Source organism: Hirundo rustica, chromosome 18 (genome assembly GCF_015227805.2).
Source record: "Hirundo rustica isolate bHirRus1 chromosome 18, bHirRus1.pri.v3, whole genome shotgun sequence".
Lineage (NCBI taxonomy): Eukaryota > Metazoa > Chordata > Aves > Passeriformes > Hirundinidae > Hirundo > Hirundo rustica.
This window is the reverse complement of record NC_053467.1, coordinates 8,340,368-8,361,076: the sequence shown is the minus strand read 5'-3', so window position 1 is coordinate 8,361,076 and position 20,709 is coordinate 8,340,368. Positions and strand designations below refer to the sequence as shown.

The 20,709-nt window shown below is 41.2% G+C and overlaps 1 protein-coding gene across 3 annotated transcripts in view; it reads left to right on the top strand.

Moving 5' to 3' along the window:
- Positions 1–20,709, top strand: part of TEX2 (testis expressed 2) — a 46,011-nt gene that overhangs the window by 8,472 nt on the left and 16,830 nt on the right. For all 3 annotated transcript variants that reach the window (XM_040081601.2, XM_040081599.1, XM_040081600.2), the window contains exons 2-4: positions 10,463–12,117; positions 18,360–18,560; positions 20,166–20,502. In XM_040081601.2, the coding sequence (XP_039937535.1) occupies positions 10,489–12,117; positions 18,360–18,560; positions 20,166–20,502 (2,167 nt within the window). In that variant the 5' untranslated portion in view covers positions 10,463–10,488. The remainder of the gene's footprint in view (positions 1–10,462; positions 12,118–18,359; positions 18,561–20,165; positions 20,503–20,709) is intronic.

The window sequence follows — 20,709 nt, the reverse complement described above, 5'->3', positions numbered from 1 at the left end:
GTTCGGGGAAAATTCTTGCCAATGTCTGTCAATTAATAAGTTTTCACCTTGAAATGCTAAGAGTTATAAATACTATGGGAAAAATAAGAAAATGTGTTTACATAAAAACACGTGTGGGAATGCTTTTGCTGCGTAGTGTTTTTTGCCTTAATGCTTTTGTGGATTTTGTGAAATATTAGAATGTACTGTAATAGAATAACTATGTATATATGTATAGTTGTTTCAGCTCTTGTAGTTGCCTGAGTGAGTGTTTTTTTGTCTGTCTCATAGTCCAGTATTTTTAATCATAAAATGCTTAAGCCACTCTTTAATTCAAAATTAGGCATTGCAAGATGATACTGAAATGGATGTAATAGTTGCAAGGCTCTAGAAGCTTTTGACAAGCTGAAAAGCTCCCCACAGCCCTTATCTCATGACAGCCAATTGGGAAGCTGGGGAGGTCTGGGTTATCTGTCCTAGTGTTTTCATTGAGCCTCACTTAATAGCTTTGTTCATTGAGGGTCAGCGGTGTTTGCGTGTTGTGTTTGCTTGGGTTTTGGCTTTTTTTAATAAGCAAAATGCTTTGTCTGTAGCACAGTAAAAATTCAGGTCGTTCGGGGCCATCTGGGTTCCATTTCAGTGTCTTGGATGTTGTCCTGTTCTCGTCACTCTGTGTCCTCCTGCTGGAACGCCACAGTGCTGCTGAACTTTTGCAGTTTAGTTTCTAGGTATCTGAGTTGAACATAAATCTGAATGAGATGAGTGTTGCCTTAAGCAGAGAGAAATGTCTGGCACTCACCAATTCCAAAGCTGAATTTTATTTTCTGGCTATTTTTAGGACAAGGATTCATTAGAGTTTGTTTTGTTAACCTGTGGATCTTTCTGTGAATTAAAGTATTTTAAGTACAGAAACTGTTCATCAGTAGTTTATGATCTCTGCACGGTTCTTGCTAGAATATTTGTAATTCTCAAACTGCATTAGTGTGGTTCTTGGTCTTTGCTGTTGCTGGTTTAAGGTGTTAGTGACCCTTTATGATCTTACTTCTTGCATAATCTGTGTGAACACTGCTCTTCAGTCAGGTAAGTTAAAGCAAAATTTTTCTCATTCTCCTAATGATACTGAAACTAAAAATAACATGATTACCTGCACAGGACTTTTAGAGAAGTCTGGAATTCTAGTCCATTTTCTTCCAAAAAATGAGATCACAAAGAGCTTTTCTGTTCATGTGGTGCTGATTTATGGGGTTTTTTGCGGTTTCCAGGCAGCAGGAAATGGTGGTAATACCTTTCTCCATTAATTTTTTCATGGAATCCAGTGACAGCAGAGATCACTCATTGCACGGCATGGAGTGATTGGCAGAACTGCCTTTCTTAGGTGCTGGGAACAATTATTTTAAAGAAACTTTGCAGAAAAGTTTTGACTTTTGAGTTGAGTTCCTTTTGTCCTGCCACTTCTCAAACTTGATGGCAGCTCTGAAAAGACTTGCATGTTTTGAAGTCCTGTTTATTGTCCTTTTCCTAACCTTTTCTGTCCTTTGAACCCTTTGGGGATTACGCTTGCAGAAGCTTCTGAGGAATCTGTCGTAAATGCATTTTCTGCATTTATCAAAGACACTTTTCCTTGGGTTGATGAGATGCAAGGAGGTGAACAACTGTAATCAATGTGCCCTCCAACTGCAGTTCCCTATGCTAATATTTGCAGCTTGCTCTTCAGATGCCTTAAGATAACTCATTTTCATGTGTTAAGTACAACTGCCTTTCTAGTTAGGTATGAATACTTTATTTGTATTAAATGTAAATGCAGCCCTCTTCCCTTCCCTAGACAATTTAAGCTTTCTGAAAATAGCCTTGCTTTGCTTAGTCTTGTTTCAATTTGTGCCAGCTGCCTGGTCTGTAGATCTTTGCCTGTTTTTTTCTAATGGTTTATTTTATTTGAAGAGTTATTACCTTGCTTCTTAGGAATGTGCTAGGTCGAAAACGAAATTCTTCTAAGTATTAAATGCTTTAGTCCTATTTAATAATACCAGAGAATATCCCCTTCTGTAATTTTGAAAATATCTCTGAGACCTAAAGAAACCATGATTGTGTACTATGTTCTGTCCTGTCAGGTTAAAAAGCCATAAAGCACCTGGCATGCTAATCCCCTGCAGAACATGAAATTAAAATGAAGGCTGTACGTAAGAAATATGAATTTTGATCGATCATTAAAAATCCCCTGAAAAAAAGAGATATCTTCAGATACCTATGGGTAAATCTGTAGATTTCATTCCTTTTTTAATAATTTCTCTCATAACTACATTTTACATGGGGACCTAGAGTTTGAGTTACTAATTGGTGCTGCTCCTCTGTTTATCTGAGTTTAGCCTCACGTGGACAAGCCTTTTTATTTTTAGCACCTTTTCATATGAAGATGTGTGATGGTCGTTTTACCTTGGCAGGGACTGTGACTATTGATGGAATTTTTTTGTTAGGGAAATGAATGTAAATATAAGTCCTTGAATCTCACTTGCTACCTGTAGGCAGTTTTACCTCTTGATGTGTATTTGCACTGGGAAAAAAGACAATTCTGATAAGCCCTTTTTAATTTAGGATTCAGGGCACCTTGTTTTACTTAATTTTGGAAACATGCTTTTCTCTAAGTCATTCGGTCAAAATTTCCCCTAAAGATTTCATAGTGACCTTTAATTTCATCGGAGATGTGGGCAGTTTTCAGCTGTGGACTAATCCACAGAGGTTTTAGATAATCTTTTATCAGATTAATAAGGAGGTGATTTCTTTTTTCCCACCGAGATAAGAGGGCGAGTTACAATTCTGTACAGTTTTACCTCACTATTTACCCTTTCCACAAGATGTAAATTTTTTTATGTGTAAGCTTTTGATGATTTATTATCGCAGAAATCCAACATGTTCTGTTGAGGTGCAGACCTCATGCACCGCCAGAAGATTCTGATGTAGACTCTCCTCCCTTTTAAAAGAGAGCAAATGCAGCAGTTATATATTTATTGCTCAGAATTTTAAGGCTGGGCTTTTTTTGCTCTCCTTTGACGTGCCAGGGTGACTGAAAAGTGGGAAAAGCTGGCTTTGGGCTGGCTCTGAGTTAGCCCTTGTTTTAATGTGTCCATTTCCGAATCCCTTGCTGCAGACACTTCAGATTTAGGTCTGTAAACTCTTCTTTTTCTGGGGCATTTCTCTTCCCAATTGTGGCCACGTTAGTTTTTTAGGTAATTTTGATGCTAGCAACCAGCTACCTGGAAAAAACATATATTTTAACATGATGATAAAGACAGCAATATATGTTATAGGAAATGACTAAAACCCCAAAATCCGTGATGGAGGGTGAGCGGGGAGGATATGTATTTTGTTTTGTTCTGGGAACTAATAAAAGGTCCCTTTGAACTGTTGAATATGAGTGTTTTGGAAGGAAAAGGTGCTACATGTTACTTGCAATTACAAGTGATAAACAAGAATATAGTTCATAGGAGGAGAATGCGTGAATGGAGAAAGTGCTAATGTATGTACTAGAATTTTTATTCATTCTTATTGTGCCAACTGGGAGTAAATGTTCTTTAATATAATTACACTCTGGTGCAGTTTGAATCTATTCCAAAGACCAGAGCTTTGCCTAAAAACTTCTTTTATTTCTTCTGTTAGGGAAAATTTTGGATGTCTTAAAATTACTGCTTCACTTCAACCTTCAGAAAAGTATTAGATAAGAAGAAATCAGATTTTTCTGAGTTTCTGGAGAACCTTTAACTGCTTAGCTTTTTGTGTTTGTTAAAATGGGACTGTAGTGCAGCTTTTTAAGTTTTTGGTAAGTGGTGTGTCATGGAAGGAGAATAGGAAATAGTAATTATTCTTTATCAGTAAAGGCAGAGGAACTAATGTGGTAGCTGACCTTTCTTAGCTCTTTGGGGAAAATGTTAATATAGAATACACTTGCTTAGCTAACATGAAACAACTTTTGGTTGATTATTTTTGAAGTGTTGTAAAGACAAGCTTGGGAACATCAGCAGCAGCAACAAAATTCCAGTAATTTTGAAGACTCCTTATTTGCCATTGCAATTTTACTTGACTTTTCTGACCTGGACTTAAGATGACTCTTACTCATCTCTTTGATAGGTATATAAGTTCATTCGAAGTGTAATCTCATTGACAAGACTTTAAAATCTTTCCTAGGATCTTCTTTTTAAGTATCCCTAAGCATGCTTAAATGCTGATTATTTAACTTAAATTGTTCTGAACTTAAAAGCATTTGCACAAAGATGTTTGGGTTTTTTTAAATGATGCTCAGAGAATTCCTGCTGGAGGTGTTTTACCCCTCACCCAGCTTAGTTGTGCTGAGCTGGGTTACTCTGTCAGGGGTATGTGCTTTGTGTGTGTATTTTGATTTATACTGGGTGGCACCATCCATTTTGACCATGATTTGGGATTGGCTTCTGCTCAACACATTTGACTACAGTCTTTTAATAGTCGATATTGATATTTAATAATTGATATTGATATAAACTTTATCATTTCTGCCCTTGGAATTAAGGTTTTGTTGGGTTTTTTCCCCCCTCTTCCCCCCACCTCTGTATTTCAAATCCAGTTGCATGAACTTGGAAAGTGAAGCAGAACTTCCTTCTTGCTCCTGATGGAAACTGATGTTAAAAGCCTTATCTCCAGGCTGGGTAACTGGATCCCTGACAGGAAAGTTTCACAGGGCTATTGTGTGATAGTAATTACCAACCCTGGCTCTGTAGTTCATTTAAAAGTAATGACTAGTGGATGTAAAAGGAACAATAGATGTTAACTGTGGAATACATTAACTCATGGAGATGCCAGGGGAATTTAATTGATGATAATTAGAAATTTGAATGGGGATAGGAAAGAACGTTGAATTTTGCATTTTGTATCCCCCCCCCCCTTTTTTAAATTTTTTTTTTGGTCTTTTATGGTATAGATCTGCTGAATGAGCTGAAATCCATGTGACAGATAATGTCTCAGCAGCTGTGCTCTCTGCTTCGGGGAGGGCATTCTGGGCTAAATGGGAATTGGCTTTCTAGGCTACTTCTCTGGCAAAGTAGTACTTTTTACTAATATTGTACTTCATTTTGAAGGACCTGAAATGAAGACTTCTCAGCAGAAAATTTTGTCTGATGCTGAGAACTCTGTTACTTATTTAAAATACGTATAAAGAACTGCAGCAGTTCTCCCACATATCTGTGTTGGAAGGCAGATACGGGTTGAATCTCTAGTAAATCAAACACAATCTACAACTTCTGAGAGCAAATACGAATTTCAGATCATATTGGCTTGTGAAAGTGTTCCCAGTCTGGGAAAGATTTAATGTGCTGCTGGCCTGGTTTGGAACATGGCTGTGATATGTTAGTGGGATCATGTTCCTGTTAATATAAAATCTGTCACTCCACATGGAGGCTGCAAAGATTGTCTAAAACAAATATATCACTTCTCTTTCCTGCCAAATGGAGGGTAGATTTAGAGTATGAAGTGTCTACATGTTTTGAGTCTGACACTTGAAAATTACTATCATGTAACCCAAAATGACAAAAAAAGGCCCCATGAATCCTAAAGAACAGCGTTTTTTTTTTCCAGTCTGCCAAAGCAGGAGCTGTCTGTTGGACGAGTGCTGGCCCAGAAGGGTTACTGGGGAAAGCAGAGGTACAACCAGTGAGAACATCTTTCCCTGGGAACAGCTGTGGCAATCTGCATGGAGTTGAATTGTAGCATTATCAGTAATCAATGTAGTTGTTTCCTGAACAGCATTTAGGACTTGTTCTTCTGGTGCAACTGACAGATACAGGGGAAAGTATTGCAGTGCTGTTTAATCACCTGTAAGGCTTTTCCCTTACTTAGGAGAAAGGGAATTTCTGTTTTGTAGAAAACACTTTTTTTGGTCTGTGTTTAGTAGCAACAAAAATACAAGTGTTGAACCTTGCCCATTTTTCTGAAAGTGTTTTGCTACTACTGTGTGCTGTGCACCCTTTTCCCCTCATGAAGATGTTGCAACAAGTAATAGCAGCATGATTGGAGTAGTTGGCTGCTGCAAAATGTGTGACTTTAGTTACCCAATCCAGCCTGTTTCTCCAACTGAATGGTTGTGACTAAGTGTGGTATATGCAACTTTGACCTTTTAAGTTAGTTCCTGGTTTGCTGCTTTGTTGTTTGAATCGCTTTCTAAATTGTTGATGTGAAGATAATTGCTTTGCTGTATAAAGCTGGTGGTATAATTTTCCAAGGCTCTTGGATGGGGCTGTGTGTTTTCTCAGGGCTGTGAACAGGTGCTTTCTGGGGCTGGGGAAGGGTGGGGTGTGTTTGTGCGCTGCAGGGGAGAGGAACAGGAGGGTGTTTATGCTGCTGGGCAGAAGGACACATTGCTGGGTGCTTGGCTCTTCCAGTGGACTCCCAGCTAGTCATTGCTGGGGAGGAGCGCCTTACAAGAGGTGTCATGGCCTAACCCATCCCTGGCTGTTGGGGAGGAGGAAGCCAAAAAACCCTATAAATATGATTGCCTATATTCTGAGAATGAGAAACCTGTAGGTGAGATAGAATTGAAAGTAAGTTTTGATGTTTGAGATGTATTAGATACTGGATGTCTGGGAAAGCAGTTATGTGACCATCTGAAGGTTACCTGCAGCCAGACCCAGAGGTCAAATGGAATGTTCTGTCTCACCCCTCAATGTATGGTTCATCCCACACCTGTACCCCTCCCCTGAAGTATCAGGTATCTGTAACCCCATTGGCACAAGTCTGTTCCAGCCCACCTCGAGACCCCTTATAAGGGGGCTGCGAAGGTGGCTCGGCCTCTTTGCTCTCTCTTTGCTTGCACCCTCCCCGAGGACTTTCCTCTCTTGGAATTTCCTCTCCCTACTTCTCCCTTCCCCCACTTTCCTAGGCCTTGCCACGAGCTGCAGCCTGGCAGCTCAGAGCAAGGCCCCCACATCCCTTACAATAAACCTCATCTTCTAAAACCTAACTTCAGAGATCTCTCGTCTACATTTATCTACACCGTCCTGGAGTCCTCAGCAGCAGGAGGAAGCAATTTCTACACCTGGCCTCTCCCTGGGTGTCCCTGTTTGTCACCAGATGCATCACAGCGTGTGGAGACGTCGTCACCCAGGCAGAAGCATCCTCAGCTCCAGCACTGCTGCCCTGCTGCTCCTAGGAAGGGGCGGTGAGGAGTGTTGTGTGTCCCAGGCTGCTGCGTTCCCTCTTTGCCAGGCTCAGGGTTTGCTCTTGTTGGAGCTTTAGAAGCAATGCTGTAGGTGAGGATTACAAACTGCTCTTCTGTGGGAGATGGGGATGCAGTGCCTTGAGGTCAGAAGTGGAAAAGGCAGCAGCGTGTTGGCAGCTATCTCATTCCACCCTGCAACAGCATCCAAAGTTCAAACCTTTAGGGGAAAGGAATTATTTTCTGAAGAGCATTCTTCCCTTCCGGGTAAAAATTCATGTTTTGAATCATTTGAAGCCTCTTACTCAGATCTGCCTGCCACATAAATAAAACTGATACCTTGCATCCTTCAGAGTCAACACCAGAAAAACCCTGAAGAGGCAACCAGAGAATGGGGAGCAGTGTGGCCTTTAAAGAAGGACCAATGAAAACCTGTGTTTCTGAAAATACCAATATAATATGCAAACAATCAGTTTGGAATTGTGCCACTTCAGATGGTGAGGCTGGAACATCAGGTCTTCAAACAGCTGAGAGAAGAGCTGAGCAGTAAGGGAAGGAAATGATTGAGGAAAATGTAGTCAGAAATGAGTAAGAAGTGAATCTGTTAAAATGATTTAAGGGGTAGAAATGTATAGTTGAAGAGCCTGATGAAATAGCTTTACCAAAACCTACACCTACTGAAAGAGCTGTCAAGGAAAAAAATTCTCAGCATCTACTTTGGGAAGGAAAAACAAAATGAATGCCCAAATCTTCCACAATAAAACAGAGTTTGTGTTCAGGAATGGACTGAAACATGTCCTTTTATATGACATAATTCGTGGTACAGTAACCTGCTTAATGTAGGCAAATGCTGGCTAATCAAGAATTTCCTTCTTTTCTCTGTTAAGTTTATCATGATGTTAAATTCTTGCTTGTTCAGTAAGCAGTAAAATCTCTTTTCAGTACGTTTGGTGTGTGCAAGTGAAGTTCATCTGTTTCAGGTCATTAGCACTGCATTAGCACAGCATGGCAACTGGTGTTTAAACACGAGCTAATTAATGTTCAGTGTAAACACAGTGTGTTAAAGAGCTATCCAAACCCAGGAAGTTCTAGCTGATACAAAATGCCACAGTGAAAAGGCTGTTCGCTGAGTTTTCACTGGGGGGGGTGGAGGGGGGGGAAAACTTGCTAATCTTTTTCTCCTGCTTTCCTAGATTATTGATAAATGGTTAATGCTGAACAGCAGAAGAGAAAGGGTCAAGCTGATGTCAACAGCATTGTGTGCAAGGGGGGGATTTTGTTATTATATTTGTGGGGGTATGATTATTGTTTGTTTTTTCCTTCCTTAGTGTATAGTGTTGTGATGGCTCAGTGACCTGGAAAATGTGTAGGGTTTTTGTACTTTCGAATTTTGGTGTGTTAGTTTTGCAGTTTCACAACTGGGCCAAAATATTAAACAGGTGATAGCTGTTGGCCTAGCACTGTGAAAATGAAGTTGGATGTATATCTTGTCCAGTAGTATTTTTTCCCCTCTCCAAAATAATTTTAGGTGGTTTTGTCCAAAAGATCTGGTAATCTGCAGTCTGAACTATGTGAAATGGAGCCATGTCCCTGGTGGACAGCAGACAGAAGCAGGGATTCTGTCTGCTGGTGGTTCCCAGGTGTGCTAATCCAGCAGGGAAATGAGAGAGCAGATTTCTTACAAATCTTGGCACTCACCAACTTACACATACAGGTGGCTGATAAGTGTATATGTAAACTCAGGTATCTTAGAGTTCTTAATTATTTGGATAAGTAACTACTTGATCCACAGGGGTAGTAAGAAAGGTAACAACCTGCTGAGCCCCAGGTGGGCTGGAGGCACATCTCCATCACTGAAAGTTCTCTGTTAATGCTTCTACTTGCATGGGTCAGATGGATTTTGGGGAGGACAAAAGAAAACTGTTCCATGGTAAAAGATGAAGTCAGAAGTGATCTTTAGGAAGAATTTTTGTCTCCTAATCAGTCGTCAGAGCGAGGGTGAGATGTCAAGTGAAAACTTGACCAGGATCTGAATGTTTTTTTTGGTGTTTTGAATTCAAACTGGCTCCCTGTCATATGCAGCAGAAATGAGTCTTAAAAAATAACAACCAAACCCTTAAAATGCAATTTCTGGAGGCTTTGTATGAAGCAGGATAACATGCAGCCCCTTCTGTACAGCCTGCTTGGGAAGTTCACAAATGCTGGAAGAAGCAAGGAATTGTCAGCAATTTAGGAGCCATAAAATGGACAACTATAGTGTGTAGGAAGTTGTGGACAGATACTCGCTCTGAATAAGCTGTGTAGCAAAGATCTGCTGTTTTAAAATGTTTAACCCAGCTTAGTTTAGTGACAGGTTAAAAAATGTTTACATGAATAGCTCTGCTAGGAAGTAGAAAAGGCTACAGCCTTTAGTAGGATGATGATGCAGAACAGGTGGCGCTGGCTTGCTGGATAATACAACCTGGTATCACAACTGTTTGTGAAGTGCAATTTCTTCACCACCACATAATCATTCTTCTGAACTGCTCTTTAAACGTCAGCAAAGGCCTCGCATTAATTCAGCTTGACAGTTTGATTACAGCATTTTAACAGCTTCTGAAGAATAATTCCGTTACCAAAGTGGTAAACTCGCTGTCGTGGCAGTGGAGATAAAGTGCTGCCTCCCAGCTGGAGAGGCAGAGCTAATCTTGTCATTCCTGGTTCATCTCTGTGTATGGTCACCAGTGCCTTGGTTTAAATGCATGCTATTTCCTTCCCATGTAAATATATGCTAAATTCACTTTCATGAATCAATAAAATCATGAGTCAGTAAAATGCTTAAATAATGTGCTTCCCACATGATGACCTTTATGTATTTCTGACCTTGCTTTGAGTTTCAAATTTTCTTTATTTATAAGGTATAAAGCATTAAGTGTTGCATGCAGAAGGGACTGAGAGTTAGGAGTGAAGAATTTCAGTGTGTTGGGGTGGGATGGGGCTCTGTAAGTCAGAGGTACATCTGGCAGGGAAAATAGAAGGATGATGCTTCAGAGATGGACTGTAATTTCAGGGCACTTGAAGATAATTTTAACAGCCTGGTGTGCTTTAATATTGCCATTTTATGGTATGTGGAAATATGTTAAGTAGCACACAGTAACCTAGATCTGTAATTTTGAGCATAAGTATCTCCTGTTTCTTGTTTTTTAGTTGGTGTGAGTTGGTTTGGGATTTTTTTTTTTCTCTGCGTAAAATTGTGTTTGGCTTAATGCTTGAAAATAAGGGTGTTTGAAGTGGGGGAGAATGCATTTAACGTGTGTTATGTTTTCTTCCCAGTCTCTGACACATCTCTGGAACCTGCAATGACAAGTCGGAACAGTAGCCATGCAGAGAAAACTGGTGAAATGTCCTCAAAGCAGTCAACGCCAAAAGTGCAGGTCCAACGATCTGTCTCCCGAGAAACCATCACTATTCATTTCTCTGCATTTGGGAAGGAGGAAGAAGAGGAGGAAGAGGAGTTTAAAGAGTTTCTTGATGAGGAACTAGATGACCAAAGCATTGTAACAGCACTTGAAGCCAAGGAAGACCTCTGCTTTGAGCATACCGGCCATGACCTCTTTGGTCCAGCTACCTCGCTTAACATGGCCAACTCTGCATCACCGCTGTCCTCATCGCCTGCAGTTCTGCCAACTGCAGAAACTGTAAAGCTGTTGGACTCTCCTTCCCCATCCCAAATACTCAGTGCAGTGCCACCAGTCCTGTCTCCATCGTCACACTCATGTCACACATTTGGCTCGTCAGGTGCAGCAGCACCACCTGTGGAACAGAAATCCAGTCTGTCTTCCCCATCCTCATCCCCTTCCAGATCAGTTGTCTGCTCTAGCGGCTCATCCACAGTTTCTAGTTCAAAGCCTTTTAAGGGGTTAGTCAAGTCCTTTTCAACAGAAGTGGAACCAAAAGAACCCACCCCACCGATGCGCCATCGACAGTTAATGAAAACCTTGGTGAAATCTCTATCTACAGACACTTCTAAGCAGGAGTCTGAGGCTGTGTCTTACAGGCCACCCGACTCAAAACTGAACTTGCATCTGTTCAAACAGTTCACTCAACCTCGAGCTACAGGTGGTGATTCTAAAACTGCCCCCTCCTCTCCATTAACATCCCCCTCTGACACTCGTTCCTTTTTTAAAGTACCTGAAATGGAGGCTAAAATTGAAGATACAAAACGACGCCTTTCTGAGGTGATCTATGAGCCTCTTCAGCTGCTCAGTAAAATAATGGGTGATGAAAGTAGTAGCCACAGGCCCAAAGCCTTATCTTCAAGTGCTTCAGAACTCTCAAACCTTTCCAGTTTGAATGGCCATTTGGAAAGCAATAACAACTACAGCATTAAGGAAGAGGAGTGTGATTCGGAAGGGGATTTCTTTGGGGGTGACTTTAACCTGACTAAGAGTGATCAGTCAAGAGGGGCAGAAGAAAATGCAAAAGAGATGGAGACCAAAAGCTCTCAGTCTGCAAGCACAAAGGATGTGGGGTCAAAACCTTCACTCGTACTTGAAAAATGTTCGTTGTCTGCACTAGTGAGCAGGGAGGATGAGGAGTTTTGTGAACTGTATTCTGAAGACTTTTTCTTGCTAGAGGAGGAAAGCAAAACTGATAAACCTGCTGAAACTGTGGTCAGTCCTGAGATGACTGAGGAAACTGTTACTATGCTCAGTAGTGAAGATGAAAATAATGTGGATGTGCAACAGCCCAAAATACCAGTGAAAACTTTATACTTGTTAATACTGTTAGTCTATGCTTACCTTACTATCCCTCTCCCTGGCTATTTAAGTGGACTTTTACTTGGAATGGCCCTTGGATTTATGGTAGCTGTCTGTGTGATTTGGCTTCTTACTCCACGTACCCATGAGTATCTCAAATTGCATAAAAGCATGAAAAAGCGATGGAATACAGGAGCTCTAGACATCAAAGAACCTGAAATACTGAAGGTGAGGTTATGGCATTCTGTGTGTGTGTGTGCATTATTTTGGCTAAAAGGAGTAAGCTAGATTTATCCTGAGGGTGTAAATGAGCTGAAATGTCCCCATTTGTAAATAGTTTTTTAGGGTCAACTCACTTTGGCAGGGGCACAAATGGCTCAGTATCCAAGAATATATAAGACTTCAGTGTTTTTGGGGATATGTAGAAAATGGAATTTCTTCAAAAGTAAAAGGGCAAATGGCTTTGCTGATAGATTTGAAACGATCCAGCTGAACTACTGAGAGCAAGTAGTGTCAAAGTTTAGTGTGTAAAATAATGTTTGTGCTTGAAGCTGCATTTTGGGGGATGTATTTTGTTTCTGGAATATTTTGCTGTCTAGGCAATAATTTGTTTGTCTGGTCTGTTCATAAGCAGAGACAAAAGCATTGTGTTCAAGCAGAGATAGGGAGTTGGAGAGCATGTGGGTCCTCCTCAGGCATGAGCTAATTGAGATGGGAGGAGGAATTACAGTTCAGCAAATGTCTGAGAGCTGGGTTTAAATGAAAGTTTGTCCTTCCTCTTCTCGGCCCTCCAGTTGTTGCTGAGATATTGCAAGTTGCTGTCACTTTGTGTGTCGCTTTGCTGCCTGTCCAGCTGTGATCCATCCAACCCCTCTGTTCCTTTATTGCCTCTAGTCCCTGTCCTGCCCTTCTGATCTCCATCTGTGATGAATTAAAATCAAATTTTCCCAATTGAAGAATTCTGCATAGTAAGACATCTACAGGTTTCTGAAGTGCAGCAGAAGCTATTCTGAGAGCCGATGGTGTAACCTTCACTTGATATCACATGCTTATCAGAGTGTTTGTGAAGGCATTTTTTATATTTGTGTAAATATTAAATTGAGCTTTTTGAAGGTGCGTCTCCAATTGCAACAGCACAAAGGTTTAATGAATTTAAATTCAGATATATACTGCATGTACTGTAGAATCTACAGTGTATTGATGGCTAATTTCATGTGTCTTTAGATAACTGAAAAGATAGAGAAACATAATATAAAACTCTACTTTTCTTGCATAAAGGTGGCAATTGCATGTCTAGCCCTTATTCTACCTTGGTGTTCCCTTTTTTTGTGAATGATAGGAGTTGTGGTTATTATTTGCTGTAGTGAATTCAGACTGAGCACTCCTGTCTGCCCAATTGCATTACCTGCTGCTCCAGGTACAAATTGTTACAAACTTTCAGTTCAGTCCTTGTTGTTTGGAGCCAAGACCCTTCCTGGGTGCCTGAAGGCTGGTGAAAACCCTGGTGTTCATTATTGGCTGGTGTTAGGCTGTCTCTGAGATGTCAGCTTTTAGTCAGGAACCTTTAAACTATATTTTAATGCTTTTATTGAGGAGTTACATCTTAGGAAAATGGCTGTAGGCAAGAAACGAGCAGTGTGAAGTCTGTATAAATGCAGATTAATGGTTTTTATGACCTGATGAGTATTTCTTGTGCTCATAACACGCAAAGTAATTGTCTTTAATATGTACATGCTTCAGGAATTTAAAAACCAGCTCAGTGCCCATATTGTAGTGGAACATAATGTAATATGATTTAGCAGATTGCAAGTTATTATTCCCGCTTCATATAACTATTTTCTATTTGCATCTGTCAAAATGAGTATTGGACAGCTTAGATCCTTTGAAAAGGCAGCTAAAGACTTAATCTTTAACAAAACTCAGGGGAATATAGGCAAATCAAACTTGAGGCTCTTGCATGAAGATGTTCTCTTCAGAACTTGTTGGTCTGGTATTCTGGCCTGGACTGCTGTCCTGCAATTATGATAAATGCTCCAAGTAAGATCTTCTCATATGGGGCTCAAGGAGCTGGGATTCTGCCAAACTGCTGTCAGGCTATTTTTGTACAAGTGTGCATTCTCCCCCGTGTAAACGTTGTTTGAGAAGTTGGCATTTCCCAGGTTTAGAAAACTAGTGCAGAATTCCCCTCAGCAATTGCTGAAATACTTGAACAGGTTATTGTCTCCCACAAAACTGTTCCTTGGCAGTGGGAAAAGGTAAATTTCTGTTGTGCTGGTGTGTGTTTCTATAGGTGTCTGTACTTATTTCAGTCAAATGTCCTTGGTTCTGGGGGATAACATCCCCCCAACCAGAAAATGCATAAAACCTCTGCATCTTCATTGCATGTTTTTGTGTCTGCCTATTCCCTTAGTTTTCAGTTCTCTGGCTTCCTTCTTATCTTTTTTTTTGTTTTCTCTGCCCACATTTTTTCCTTTAATCCATTAGTCTTTTCTAACTTCCTTCTTGGCCTTTCAGCTGCGCATTCTCTTGTGTTGTGCTGGCTGATATGAAAGGTTTTAAGTAACAGCTAAAATGGAAAATATAAGTTTACCTTTTCCATTAGAAAGAACTTTTAGACAGTGGCAGTGTGCCTGCTGGAGAAATGGAGGTTTTGAGCCACAGCTGTACAGAAAGAGGAGGCTTTTTATCAGTGTGCTGTTCCTGAGTACTGTCCAAGGGATTTCATGTTTGATAGTGGCCTCTGGCAGACAATTGGGTTTTTTTCCAGTTAAGGTGATGGTTGCTTCTCCTACCTCAGATCTTTTTGTGTCTTTGGATTCCCTGTGAATGAAGCTCAAAAAATGCATTATATTTTCCCCTCATTTAAGGAGCAAACTACTATTGAAGTATTATAAAGTAGTGGTAATAAGAGGGATACTAAGACAATTAGTGTGATTTGAGTGATCAGTAGTCTTGAAAAAATTTTGGTGCTAAAGCATTTGTTTATATAATTTAATAATAATGGCTGTTAACCAGTTAATATCACTAAGGAACTTCAGGGACAGTTTTAATCCAGATTCTGGCTTGTATTGTGAAAGTGGCTTTTGCTGATGTTTTTATGTATCTGAAGATATCATAAGTAATGATTTTAATTTATTTTTACCCACTGACCTGGTCTGTGCCCCTCAGCCCTCTGGGTCCTTCGTAAGGATCTTTTGCAGTTCTCCCCATCCTCTCCTCTCAGGTTATGGTGTAACACACCTCAGACCTTAAACAAGTAACACTAAATGTTGGTCCCTACAAAGCCTGACTGTGCAGTTCCTACATGAATTACTCTGTTGAACTGCAGTCTGAATAAAAAAGCTGGGGCCCAGAGTCAGGAAAGAGGAGGATCAAACTGGGGGTGTGGGGGTTTTTGAAGCTGTTTTTTTACAGGTGGCCGTGTCCCACGGAGCCCAGCGTTCCCAGGGCTGGAGCAGTGGCTGCAGCTGTGCTTGTGGCTGTGACCCGAGCCAGCTCCGTGTTCAGGGTGGCTCCCAGCCTGGTGGCCAGGGACATTCTCCTGCTTCCAGCTGGGAGCGTGGAGCAACTGCTGACCTTTAGAAATGGAGATCACAGGATCAGTGCAAATGGCCAGCAGCTGCACAGCGGCATATGACTATGGTCATTGTCCTCCCAGAATTACTAAATTTCTTATTTTCACAACTTCTCTGGAACAGAGAAGACCTATCCTGCAGTCACTCCTCTCCTACACAAGGAAATCCATTGTTGCTTCAGTAGTTTGGGAGGATTTTTCTGTTGCTAGCACGTTATGGTAACACAACTTCTCTGTTTGGGACCATTGCAAAACGGTTTCTGTGGGCTGTGAATCTTTTGTTCCACTTCGGTTTTGCAAAAAGAGAGGCAGAGGTATTTCTGCTGAAATAGTTTACAAAGTGCAGGATTTTTGGAGTGACTTTAGGGCCTTCTTGGATAACCTCCTCAGTGTTTTTTAAGCTAGGTGAAACAATTTACAGAACTGAAGATCACTGAGGTGAGAAAGCAGGTGGTGTTGTTTAACACTGTTAGATAAAATTCCTGCAGCTGCCACACATTTTCAGATTCATTATTAGGGTGAAGCATCATCCTTTAGTGAAGCATTAACGTTTTACTGTCAGCCACGCAGTGTACCTCTGTAACAAAGAAAACTGAGGGAAAAGAAGAAACTTCATCCTTAGAAATCAGAAAACTAAAATTTTATATACAAAGAGGGTTTGTAGGAATGTGCTCTTTCATCCCAACTGTTGTCTGCAATTAAAACCCCAAATGCTTAAACCTAAACTTGGTTCTCAGTTGCTGTTAACCTGGTGGTTGTGCTGTGTTTGCACTTCTCTTGGGCTATGGCTGAGCAGGGGAGGCACTACAGGGTGGGAATTGTGTGTTTGGCATATTGTACAGCTAATGTGTTTGTTTGAACTGGAAAGCCTGGGCACACGGTAGGGATCAGAACAACAGGAGGGATTTTTACTTCTTTCTTTGGCACAGGGAAGTCAAGATTCCGATGAGTGAATCACTCCTTGTTTTCATCACAGCTCCGTCTCGAGCAGGCTGTTAAAGGAATGTCAGGTGCACTCTGACCTTCCTCCCTGGGTACCACATGTACCCAGAAGTTTCCAACCTTTCTACTGAAAATAGAAAACTTGTTAGACTTAGAGAAAGGGCTCATGTGACTAAGCTTTCTGTAATGACCCAGTCTCCAAGCAGCCCTTTCTCTCTGTGCCAGCTGGTGCGGTGTTGGCTCGGCGGCCTTCCAGAAGAAGGCAAGAGACTTGTGAGGCAGCAAATTCCCATCTGTACGTTTGCCTGGCTGCAGGCTCCAGACTTGGAGCTAGAAATAGCTTGGAGCTCTGATGGGGGGCAGGTGGGAGTTGCTCCAGAGATCTGTGGCCATCTGGATATTCCATTTCCCGCACACGGTGGCTTTGGGCAACTCACGGGATGTTCTTGTGCTTCAGTAAGTGCAGCTGGAATGGCTGAAAATTAATTGCTGTCTGCTCGGAGATATCCTGGCTAAATAATTCCTAGGAAGGAGATGGGATGTGCCTCAAACCTACGTCAGCCCTGCTGTGCAGAGTTTGATGGCTAATAGAAAACTCTTCCTCGTGCATTGTATTTCCTATAGGGGAGTCATGTATAACTCAGTGTAAGAAAAAAACACCCATAAAGCTTCTTCAAAGGGTGTGTCCTGGTATAGGCATTCCTATTAAGAAAAAACATTATCTGCTTTGGAGCTGAGCAAAGATGAATGACTTCATCTTTCCTGAACATAAAAGAAATGCTAATTTATCTAGGTTTTTCAGGGTTTGTGGTGAAAATGGAGCGAGATGTTGGAGTAAGCAAAGCAGATATCACTGTTACTGTGGCACCTAAGAAAGTGTGTGCTGTCTACTGTGGGAAATTGTGGCGCTGAAACGGAAGAAAATGAGCATAAAAGTAAATTTTGCATTTCTGTGGAAACTTCTTTAATAAGTTGAAATCTTGCAGTAATTTTTGGGATGCTTTGCATAAGGTAGTTATAATTTTTTGTTTTGAGAAACGCTGGGGTGCTCATTCAGCTCTCCCCACTTCCCCCCACAGAGGTGTTTGCAAAGGTGCCATTTGACTTTCTGCTCCCCTTCACTTTCTGTTGACATTGATTAACGTTGACTATGCTGAATTTAAGGTTCTGATGTGCATATAAAAACAATGATCAAAGAATGTTGTATGGCAGGTTAAGAGAAGGAAAGCTTCTCCTTGAATGAGTTTCCTGCCTATCTTCTACCCCATTTATCATCTGCATTTCTGTAATCAGATATTGGAGAAAGGAGCAGCGTCATCCCCATGGTCAGAGTCAGCACTTAGAGGCTTGTTCCAGCAGGACTGGCTGGTTTGTTGTGTGCTTCTTTTACAGCACAAGAATTAAATGAATTAATCCACATGTATGACTCCTGTGTTGTAGCTGGGCAGTTACACAACGTGTTAAGTGATCTCCAACGGTGATGGTGCGTGAAAGCAAACTCCATTGTGGTTCTTCCAGCGAGTCCTTAATTGTGGTGATTGCAATGTCAGTGCTGTCTGTGAGCAGACAGGCTGTTTGCTTTGCCTGGGCTCTGGGTGATTAAAGTGTCTGAGCTTGCTGGGAGCAGAGGAGCTGCAGTGCTGCTCAGCCCTCCTGCCCCGTGGCTTTTCCTGGCCTCCTGTGTCTGCAGATCCCACCGTGGCTCCTGAGGATGAGGTGAGAGCACGCTGTGCTGCTTATACAGTGTCTGAATCAGAAAAAACACTGTGTGCTGACATCTCATCCTCATGTTCTGTTCGTGTGGTGCCACCTCACTTAGGGCATTTATTGCCTCGTTCTGTTTGTGCACTAAGTGCAATAACTTTGGCAAAATAATAATTTAAAGTTTTTAGGCACATGCTGTTCTTGGTTTTCCAGCAGCTTAAAAGCCTGTTAACAGTGTCTTCTTCTCTAGGGATGGATGAATGAAATTTATAATTATGATCCAGAAACATACCATGCTACATTGACTCACTCTGTCTATGTGCGACTCGAAGGCAGCACCCTACGACTTTCAAAGCCCAATAAAAATATTTCTAGAAGAGCTGTGTACAATGAGCCAAAGCATGAAGTCACATATGTCAGTCAAAAAATTTATGAACTAACAGACAGCAAGGTGAGTGTCTTACTTATATCTGATTTTAACAAAGAATACTGTGCAAATTTTTTTTTCACTCCTCTATTTTCACATTCTGTCATTATTTAAACAAAACTGTTGTCGTGACTAACTTGCAAAAGATTGTGCTGGGGAGGAAGATTGAGCGGGATTTGGAAGAATCCTTTTTTGCACAATAAGGGAAAGGCACTGCTGATTTTCCTCTGGCACTTGAGAGCAGAGTTAACTCCTGGGAGCTCCGAGACTCGTTCCCGGTGCCTGAGATGACTGCAGGGCTGTTCTGAGGGTTACACCAAAATGCCTCATCTTTGATTGTCTCTACCTCAGGGCAGCTGAGACACTGTTTGCATTTCACTCAGAGAGAACGTACATCCATGGGGAATGTGAAAGAGGTGTCTGGAACGTGACCTGCTCTAGGTACCCCCAGTCTGGGGAAGGAGATGGGGATTTTTGCAGTTGGAAAATGCCTCAACAGTAACGCTAGGACAGTTTTCCGATGTGTTGTTTGCCTCCATCACATATATCAAGAGTTGCCACGTGAAGTTGAATTCCACTGGCATTGTTTTAAATAATACATCAATACCTAATTATTAAGGGAATGGATTTTTTTAATGTGCTGCATCCCTCGGCAGTACAGATGTAGGAGGAAGCCACGCTTCACTTGACTGGAAGTGAGAGGGAGAGAGGGACCAAGGCAACAGTGAGGAAAATCTCCCTCCTTTTCTCTGAGTCTCTGTAGGAAAGGAGTGTGTGGAAGCTCTGCCTTCCATTAAAGGAAGACAGTGAAAAAGATAGAACAAAAGCTTTAATACCTGCCTTTTGCAAATTTGTTTTCCCATCATGAAGACAAAGCTGTCACGTACTGTGGGAGCACTTGACTGATGGTGGTACTCCATGGAATCTTAGAAAAATTTCCAGTACTCCCCCTGCCCAGCCCCAACTGATTACAGGAGTGCCAAGTGCCCTGGCTGTAATAAACAAATGTATTTGTGGGTATTTGCCCACAGTTTTTGGAGAACACTGCTGAGTTTAGACCCCACATAAGAATTTTTACCTCTTTTTTTTAAACCACTCTTCTGAACACTTGCATTGTTTTAATTCATTATAAATATACTGAGTTTAGAATACAGTTATCTGCAAATTAGTCTTGTGGCTTGACTGTTACGTATTTGATGTGGCTGTCACCAACTGCAAATGCTCAGTTTCATAACAAAATTGAAAAGTTCTGTTCAAAACTCAGTTTGGACTCAGATTATTTTATCTCCTAATCTGTTTATCTCCCCATGGTCCCAGAAGTAAAGTTCTTGGTTTTTCTATTTTTTCTGCAAATCCATGAGAATAAGATGATCTAAATGAAAACAGAGTTTCTAATCCACATGGTATAATCTGCCTAAATGGTCTTTGTCTCAATTCCAAGGCTTGGCTCACCAAAGATGTAGTGATAGCAGTGGGCTGGACATCCACCAGCAATTTTGAGTCAGTTAAACTGGCAGATCCAGTGTGGGATCTTTATCTCTTGCATTCCTGTCTTCTTTACTTGAGTATAGAAACAGAGAGGATACAAATGAAAAATAAGTTCATTTAACCCTTTCGTATATCCTTCAGATCTCCCTGGTTCCCAAGAGTCTGGCACGGAAACGGATTTGGAATAAGAAATACCCTATTTGCATTGAGCTCGCCAAACAGGATGACTTCATGGCCAAGGCCCAGACTGAGAAGGAGGCTGCAGAGGAAAAGTTGCCTGCTGAAAAAGTGGACTCAAACAGTGAGGAATCCAAGAAGCCTCAGGATGGAGCAAAGTACACCTGCCAAAAGGAACAAGTGCTTTATCTCTTTGGAAGGACGGGTAGGGAGAAGGAGGAGTGGTTCAGAAGGTTCCTTCTCGCATCAAAGCTCAAGTCTGAAGCGAAGAAGCCACCCAGTTTGTGTGGGAGCAAGCCAGGTACTCAGATTTTGTATTCTTGTAGAAGTCTGTTAAAAAAAACCAAACCAAAGTTATGTTTTGGTGGTGCCACAGTGATCTTTACAAGCAAAAAATAACAATACCAAACATACTCTTCTCCTTACCTTGGCCTCTCATTGCCACCTTACCCCCATATTTTTCCCTCTTGGCTCCATGCTTTCAAATATTATTACTATTTTTAGACTA